Source organism: Anarrhichthys ocellatus, unplaced genomic scaffold (genome assembly GCF_004355925.1).
Source record: "Anarrhichthys ocellatus isolate YVR2014 unplaced genomic scaffold, GSC_Weel_1.0 scaffold14, whole genome shotgun sequence".
NCBI classification, from domain to species: domain Eukaryota; kingdom Metazoa; phylum Chordata; class Actinopteri; order Perciformes; family Anarhichadidae; genus Anarrhichthys; species Anarrhichthys ocellatus.
In genome coordinates, this window is record NW_022280044.1 from 5,332,478 (window position 1) to 5,341,517 (window position 9,040).

Consider the following 9,040-nt stretch of genomic DNA (forward strand, 5'->3'; position numbering starts at 1 on the left):
AGAGAGAGAGAGAGAGAGAGAGAGAGAGAGAGAGAGAGAGAGAGAGATGCATGACTTCTACGCACACACATACACACTCAAGCCTCTTCCCCCCATTCATCATTTCTGGCTCAGTACTAATCTCCAGGGAGCGGTGCCTTGCCTCTGTAGCCCCGGGCCGCAAGGACAAGCCGCTGACGGAGCACCGCTATCGCCAAATCACCTCCCGCCCCTCGCCGCCGCTTCCTCAGCTCTTCCTTCGTACTAACTGGAGGGCTGATGCCAGCTGACAAGCACCCTGATGTCTCCTGTAACAACACCCCGGCGCTGACTCAGTGCCCCCGCGTCTGACAGCGCGGGTTCTCGGGCCAGACTGGAGCAGCACGTGGTCGCTCCTTGTGCGGTTGCTCCTGGCAGCTCAAACCGGAGTCCCTCCCAAAACAAACAGCTTCCCGGCAACACATTGTCACGTGACCCCACCCCCCTCTTAACCTCTGACTGACTGCCAGTATACTCACACTGACTTTTACCCACCATTCAGAGTTCATTGAAAGATTTGGCATGCTGGTGGAATCACTGTTCACACAAAAAGACAACGGGGTAAGTCTGAAAGGACGAGCCTTTTTTGTCATGTCCTGTGCAAATGCCAAAGAGCCCCCCCCCCCCCCCCCAAGAGATGTGTTCGTGGAACTGTCCAGAGGATGCGGCGCACTTCTGTGACTTACAGCTACACCGCTGCCATTTACAACTCCTCCAATATACACCAAAACGCCATTGATTTATGGGTGGATGGCAGCCCCATACAGAAGATGACAAACGACGGTCTGAGATCGGCTTTTAACACCGCAATTAATAGGACACAATAAAGTACAGTAGTTTATAGGGCAGGTGATGCGAGGCAAGTAGAGCAATGAGGATGTGATGAATTGCATGGAAACCACACTGCACCCAAGGGAGAGAGGGAAACAAAATTAAAGACGCTTTCATCCATTCGTGTGATTAAACTCAGAGGGGGGCGCACCTGGGCTGGGAGGCTGGACCTTGGGCTGGTTCTTTTTGGTGTCCGTGTTGAAGAAGTCTGCGGGCGGGTCCTCGCCGCGCTCAATCTTGCACTCGAAGGCGTACAAACACTGGATGTACTGTTTCTTGAGTGAACTGGCTGCGCTGCTCGACGTTCCCACGTTCAGGTTGGTGGCCAGCTCCCTCCACTTCTTGTTCTTGTTCACCTGGTGGGCGACACGAGGAAGGAGTAGGCTCAGAAAGCTGCACACAACATTACAGTGCCGTATGTTTTTAATCTGCGATATTCACGATCAAATGCAGGTGAAGCCCGGGGCATACCTGGGTGAGGCCACCGATCTCTTTGACGCACACGTAGAGCCTGAAGAGATCGAGAGGCTTGCGTCCGACTGCGGGCAGGTTGGTCATGCCCATGGCCTTCTCCTCGGCGAAGGCCAGGAACCGATCCACCCACATCTTCCTCTCTGGCTCTGGACCGAGCTCGTACAGACGAGTGATCTTCTCGTTAGTGATGGTGGAGGAGCTCGACTTCTACAGGACAGATGATGGGAGGATATTGTGAGATTGGGGGGAAAAATAAGCTTCTAATGAGCTTTAAAAATGTTATCGCATGGATTTAGAACTCTACCTTTTTGGGTTCAGGCTTGGGATTACCCTCCACTTTGTTGTTTATCTTCTGGGTAGGGTTCATTTTTTCCACGCCAAACTCCTGGGAACTGGGAGCCATTCCTAAAAAGACGGTAATAGGAGGAGGGGAAAAACAAAAAGATTACCAGTCTATCCCAGCCTACCTTGGGCACAGTACACCACTTGATCAGGGCTCAGTGGAGCTTTTTACTCACCAGGAGTGTTGTTGGCCATATTTGCTCCCATTGGGTAAGGCCCAGGCCCTGCCTGGTTCATCATACCGTGCATGCTGTTCATGCCCGGGCCGTATGGAGAGCCAGTTCCCATCATGCCCGGGGACATGTTAGGGTAGCCAGGAGGCCTAGAAAAGAGAATGCTTGTTTAGAGGGAATACTTTGGAAAGGAGAGACACAATCAGCCGACCCAAAGAAACTCCAAGAAAGATCATAATAATCATCCTTTCTGTGATTCTGCAACAAATCTATGGATTTTCCTTAACTTGCGTTCGCTGCGTTTTGCTTATTCTGTAGGAAAACTTCAATTGACGTCATATGACACCAGCAATTGCCCGGCCCACGAGTGTCTCTCTGTAGGCTGAGCTGGCATCTTTGCAGGGGAAAGATGTGATTCACTGATCTCAGAGAATGCTTTCTCACTCTATCCACTTCTTCCACTTCCCTCATAGATAAGTGTTTGGTCGACTGCCATCAACTCTGCGGCACACTCGGGCACCGCAACACACAGCGGACCGGCTTGCACGTGGGAAGAGCCAATCATTTTTTTCTTGGTCACAAAAACAGCTCATACAAGAAAGGACACACACATAAATTCAGCTAAAAAAACCTCTTCAGGTTCGAGGGTCTTCACGCAATGCATCGTTTTTCCGACCCCTTGACATTTAACTGCTCCCTTGTGTCTCACTGAGACACGAATGCAGCCAGTAGCTGTAAGCACCCACCTGTTGTGTATAGAGTTTGTGGGCCCGTGTTGCATGGAGGGGCCGCCGCCCTCCTTCCTGTTCATGGCCGGAGGGGGACACATCCCAGAAGCCACCTGAGGAGGCATGCCGGCCATGTTTGGGGCCATTGCGGGACCGAAGGGCCGAGCACCCATCTGCCCCGGGCCTATTCTGCCAGGCGGGATGCTACCATACGGGGCCCCGCTGCCCTGACCGGGCATGGGGTTCATGGCGCCACTCATGCCGGGACCGGTGGGGTAGTTGGCATTGGGCATCCCCGTGTAGCCGGGCTGCCTGGGGTAACCTGGTGGGGGTCACAAATAAGAAAGGAATGTAGATTTTAGACTGGTTCTCACAACCATCGATCCATGCCATCCTTCTGTGTTTATGAACCGTGTGAGGACTTCTACTCTGCGCTCTCTGACAACATAAAGAGTTTCAGCAGGCCGGCTCTAAATGTACCTTCTGCGCTGCCTGTTCTGACAAGCAGCCTGATGAAGCCTCGCTGATCGCTGCTATGACTCAGAGAAGAACTTCTTCAAAGCCGACAGAACCCATCCGAGACTTCAAAGTGAAGTGATAGAATTTCATAAGTATATGAAATGAGAGGAAACTTCAAAGCCAAAACTTTATTTTTTTAATCTGGGCTATCTACGAAACTGATGGCCCCAGGACGACAACTGTAAACTCATTCATAATATCTTTAAGATTGAAAAAAAAAAAAAAAAACAGTGAAGCGGGTCTGTTAAAGCAACACCGCTAACACTTCTACACTGAGGCCTCACCTTGTGGACCATACTGCCCCCCCCTGAGGCCCGTAGTTCCCCATGGAGTTGTTCTGGGGATATGGTCCCATCCCAGCATGCATCTGGCCTCCCGAAGACTGGCGTGGAGATAAGGCGGAGCCAGGTTGACCAGGGGACCCGTAGGGAGGCATCTGAGGGTTACGCATGTACACTGGGGAGGATTGGCAGAGAGCCTCATCAGATACACAATTCATCATTCGCACAACACCTCACCGAAAAGGGAAAGTTCAGCGCTTTTTACGTGGATGTTGAGTCAGTGCTAATGGTGAATGTAGCCGACTGAAGCAATAAATCCTTCGTCGCGTGTAATATTGACCCAGAAGGCCGAGTACGTGGCTGCAAGATCGGTTGTTCTTCCTGCATCCAGCATCGTCGTTTCACATGACAGTGATGTAAGTGGAGGCGAGGAAGAACTACAAATGATGTCAGCTCGGATCTCTCGAAGGAGGAGAAGTCCCGGCGTCACGTCAAATCAATGCGCTCAATAGCTGGAGCATGACTACTGACCACGGGGACGATTGATTGGTTTCACCGAGGCGTCCGCAATCCGCCTTGGATTGAAATATACTTTATATGAACATGAAAGATATGAGGAAAATGGACCGTGTCATTAAATGAATCTGCAAGTCGTTGGTAAACTTACTTGCTGAGAGAGAGGAGACTTGGGGACTCGCTCAAATTAAAAGTTAATATTAATATATATATAACAAAACTGCTCCTCAAAACCAACAGACGTTTCCTGTGTCCCGTTTCCCGGCTGCGCAATGGATTCTGGGACATCCTGGTACTGCCAGCATGGCCCCGTGAGCGGGAGAAATTAGCTTTTTCAATCAATATATATTTACAATCTACAAAAGTTGCCGAATTTTCCCTTTAAAACAAGTCTCTGTGTGAAGAACCTAGGTCTTTACTTCCTCACAGACACAGAGGTACAGCGTGTCCATCTCCAGTTACCCTCACTCGACTTTAGGCACATTCTCATTTAAAGATGCAGCCCGGGGCAGTGTTTACAGTGTTTACAGGAGGACGGAATGCATACAAATGCAATCAGACACACCTACAAGCTGCTGGGCACACATTCTTGCACATTTCTTCGGCCTCTGAGCAGAGGAGTAGTGCGGTGCTATTTATAAAAAAAGGCTCCTCCGTAAGCTTCTCAACACTCACCCCTTTCCTGGCCCATGGCGGACTGGTTCATGGAAGTGTGCATGATGGTGTCCGACTGGACGCTGGGCGGCCGCGGAGGCATCTGATTGCCTGCAGGACGGCAACAACACAAGGGCTCAGCAACTCGGGGAAAGAAATCCAATTGCCTTAGCTATGATCAGTCTCTGCCTGTAAACTTCACAATATTGGCCATCAGAAGGGCCAATAAAATACAATAAAATAAAAACAAAGACGACTACGACGGTGTCCTGTTGGCTGCCTGTTAAACTGCTCTCCACCATGGTGGCATCGTAGCTTCTCCTTCCGTGCCGTCTGGATGGTTTACTAGCATCATGTTAGGAGAAAATGTTCCCATCTGGCAAGTCACTTCATGAATTACAAATGGGATTCGCTGTATTTGTGAGCGAGCAAGTGTGTTGAATTAAATCTCTAAATCTGTCGGCTGTTCGTTCGCTGGATGTTTCACAGCATCCAAAACTCTCTAAATGAAAAATGGGCTTCATGTTTTCCTGGTTAGCAGCGTCAATTTTTGGCAGCCATTTCAGATTTAGTAGTTTTCATCGACAACTCAAAGAGGAAGAAAAGTCGTTACATTTTGAATTACTTTTAGACAAAATCATTTCACTCATAACTTTGTCAGCTATTTTATGATTCAGTCTCTATATTTAACATGTCAGGCAATCTACTCTAAACCCAAACCAGTACTTTACTCCCGTCACTTCAGTCTAACTGATTTCACAGAAGACTTCATCTCGTCATCATCTGATGAAAAATACCGGGTGGATGATGAAGTCCTCCATGAGACCTGATCCGCACCGCCCAACATGTCAAAATATGCGTTAATCAACCAACTGAAGACAACACAGGCCCCATCCACGTGTGTGTGTGTGAGAGTGTGTGTGTGTGTGTGTTTCAGACCGAGAGAGAGAGAGAGAGAGACAGAGAAATGTGAAGAGAGGTGTAAGGTGACCAGATAGAGATTTTGGCAAAGTTTTTGCTTTTCAAACTACATTTTGTCAACGATGTTGCATTTGATATCGTCACAGTTCCAGCTTAGTCGGTGCCGTCTCATCATCTTCCCGTCTTAGTCATAGAAAAAGAAAAAGGTTGTTGACAAACAAAAGTTTTCCTTAATTAATGAAATTAACACCGCTAGTTCGCTAGGTTTTTATTGCAGGCAGGATTTCACGTATAGCACTCTTAGCATACAGCATGCATTCCATTATTTCAAACTGCATGTTGCTTACTTTTGGTATAATCCTGTAAATGATCTACATTTGTTCTTTAACAGTCCTGGTCTTGTGATTTTGCAAACCCAACGTCTGCTTTCAGACCCCCTTTTCTATGTTCTTTGTCATGTTTACTTTTGCGGTTATGTTTTATTTCCTTATAGAATGGTATAATACATGTTTGTGTCTGCAATACATCTTGGTTCTGCATGAACATAACACCCTTCCTCTATGCTCGTTATATTGCGTTCAGAAAGAGACCAGTTCAATCGTATATATTTTGTACTTCAGCAAGTGTTTTTTGTCTTTACCTGGCACAGCAGCAGGGGACAGAGGGCCGGTGCGGGACGGGGTGACGCTGGCGGGGGAACCCACAGGTGATGGCGAGGGCCCGCGTATGCCCGGCAAGTGGGGCGAAGTGTGCGGTGAGAAGGGCGACTGGGCAGGATTGCTCTGCTCCCCCTGACTGCTGGAGACCCCTGAGGTGCTGACGCCGGGGCTCAGGGCCCCCTCTGTACCGGTGGGCAGGTCGTCGATGGAGCCGGACAGATCCTGAGACAAGAGGAACACTTTGGGTTAGTGAAGGTTTTTACAGGAAAGTCTCATCATTTGACAGTGGACTTTAAAAACAAACATGGAAGTGACTATATTAAAATATGGCTAATATTAGCTGAAGCCTAAGACTCTCCTTTTATTCCTAATCATCTGTTTTTTAACAACTAATTCACTCACTTCAAATCAACTCATGGCAGCTAATTCAAATGCGATTTTAAGCACAAGTTCAACAATTTGAAAAGTGATGCATTTCAGAGAATGTGAATCATAATCAGCTGTTTTCATGCTACTTGAACGAGGCGGGTGAGAGCATTTTATTTCAGAGTCACGTCAAAGTCAAAATGAAGCGAGTGGAAATCCAAATGGCCACTGACGTGTTAATCTTTACCTTCACCGGGGTGCATATTATAATCTCTTATACAAGGCTGCCAGCTCTATTATGGCACAAACACACTTTCAGGTACAGTGACTGCTTTTTTTCACTCCCATAACGCCGATAATGATCCATCTTGGCGAGCAGAGCTGTGTTTGTGTTGCTTGCAAAGAAAAAGTGGGGAGAAAAAGAAGAAAAAATGTATTTGAAGCAAGTGATCTCGGGAGGCAGTTGAAATAATTGGTGCTGGGCACAGACTCCGGTGCCATGTGGTGATGTTATTGAGCCTCGCTGGCTGTGACACAAAGACAGCCAAGACAGCAGAGAAGGTAGGAAGGCAGCCGGCAGTGATTATGTTTGTGGGGAAAGGTGAATGTTTACACACTGGCCACTCACGTGGAGCCCATGTGCTCGCTCAGAAATGCAAGCTCATCTGCCAGTCACATCAGAGAAAGGGAAAAAAAAAAAAAAAAAAATCGGGAGGGAGGAGGAGGAGGGGAAAGAAAAAAAAACAAAAAGCACTCATTGGAAGGTGGCCAACTATTCCCATAGAAATCTCACACTCGCAGGCTGGCTGCAGCCCCGAAGCCGGCGGTTTTGCACTTGAAACAGCGCCCGTTGCTATTTTTGGGACGTGACCTGATGGAGGAATCCCAGAGGGAGTGACAGTAGGAGAACGCTGATTCAGAATCCCCCCACCCTGTTCCCTCTGCCCTCCCTCCCATCTCTTCCTCTCTTTTTGGTGACTGCACAAACCAAAAGGCCTTTCTGACCTGTATCTACAAATCTACGCAGAACTCACCATGAGGGCTTTGTGTTTAAGAATCACACTCTTTGAGCGTTTTATTGGCAGATACCCAATTTGGCACGTTTAAGAAAAAGGGTTCAGAACAAGGCAGAGCCGCTCTGAGGGAGCAGCGACATCTTAATGCTCTGGAGTAGAGAGCAGAGATCAAACAGCACGACATTCCTCGCTAAAACAACCATGGTGGGATCCTTTTTCCAGCAGCCAGCATCGTCAGATGACCAACACACACACACACACACACACACACACACACACACACACACACACACCCTCCTCCTCGTCCCAACCAGCACCACCCGACCCATCAGACATCACAAGACTGGTCATCTGACACGGGGCTCAGTATGAAGGCCCTGGGCGAGCCGCTACAATGACCACCTCAGCTGCCACACTCAAAGCTTCAGAGATCACTGCACAGAGCCGTGCCTCCACACAACAACCACCTCCCTGACCCAGACCGCAAAAAGGTTAGGGGTCAATTCCCCAGGGGGTTACGCCCCGGGGAGTCGCCCCTCGGCGGGAGGTCACTGTGGACGGCTGCACAAGACATGCACGCGTCGCTCACAAGACAGAAAGAGGGACAAAGGGAAGTATTAACAAGGCTGCCTTTAAGGGCAGCTATGAACGCCGTGATCACAGTCTGGTGTGAACCAAAACAACCGGTCCAAGACCGCCGATTCCGAGTGAACCGCAGCGCGGTCCGATTGCAATGAGAACACAATCCGACCCATTTGTTGAGAGGGACACAGGTAAGCCACAGGTGAACATGAGTGACGACTGACTTTGACATCCGGGCCGGAGGGAGAACATACAGAATACGCTACATTAGCTCCACAGATATCGCAACGTCTACAGAGTAATTCAAGAGAAACTGAAGGTGAAGGGATCCACACGCACAGTAGATCAGTGCCAAGTCAAAGGGGAAAACATTTCGACAGCAATATTTCAAAGTGTGCGATTCCCTGCATGGGAGTGGCAGCTCTTGAGACGGAAAAGATAAATTCGCTCCTTTCGCGCACGCCCCTCAGCAAATTTAATTCTTTATGTGGTGCGCTGTGATGTATCGAGTATCAAAAACTGGCATACAAACTTTCCTCAAATATGTAGTCCTGTGTATTTATTCTTTGACGAGACAGCTTTTGATATAAATCTTTATCTTGCCAATTGTAGACAAAAAGATTTAATATGGCTGTCTTTGGGGAGACTGCTATCAATAGGATATCTCAGTTCTTATCAACAGTGGGGAGCATCTTGAGTCAAAGTATTCATGAAGGGATTTGAAGGGATTTGGTTGGATATTGGATTCAGAATCAATCGACGGTACATTTAAGTTCCTGTTCTTATAATAAAAAGTGTTATTTTATGTCTTAGAGAAAAAACTCCAAGTCAGGTATTTCAAAAAATAAATAAAATATATATATACACATATACATACATACATATATATATATATATACATATACATATATATACATATACATACATATATACATATATATACATATACATACATATATA

At 47.7% G+C, this 9,040-nt stretch overlaps 1 protein-coding gene across 1 annotated transcript in view; it reads right to left on the bottom strand.

Moving 5' to 3' along the window:
• Nucleotides 1-9,040, bottom strand: part of arid1ab (AT-rich interactive domain 1Ab) — a 52,565-nt gene that overhangs the window by 6,820 nt on the left and 36,705 nt on the right. The window contains 9 exon segments of the mRNA XM_031853729.1: nucleotides 1,001-1,205; nucleotides 1,321-1,530; nucleotides 1,628-1,728; nucleotides 1,842-1,987; nucleotides 2,585-2,888; nucleotides 3,370-3,391; nucleotides 3,393-3,541; nucleotides 4,558-4,647; nucleotides 6,098-6,338. Of these exon segments, the coding sequence (XP_031709589.1) occupies nucleotides 1,001-1,205; nucleotides 1,321-1,530; nucleotides 1,628-1,728; nucleotides 1,842-1,987; nucleotides 2,585-2,888; nucleotides 3,370-3,391; nucleotides 3,393-3,541; nucleotides 4,558-4,647; nucleotides 6,098-6,338 (1,468 nt within the window).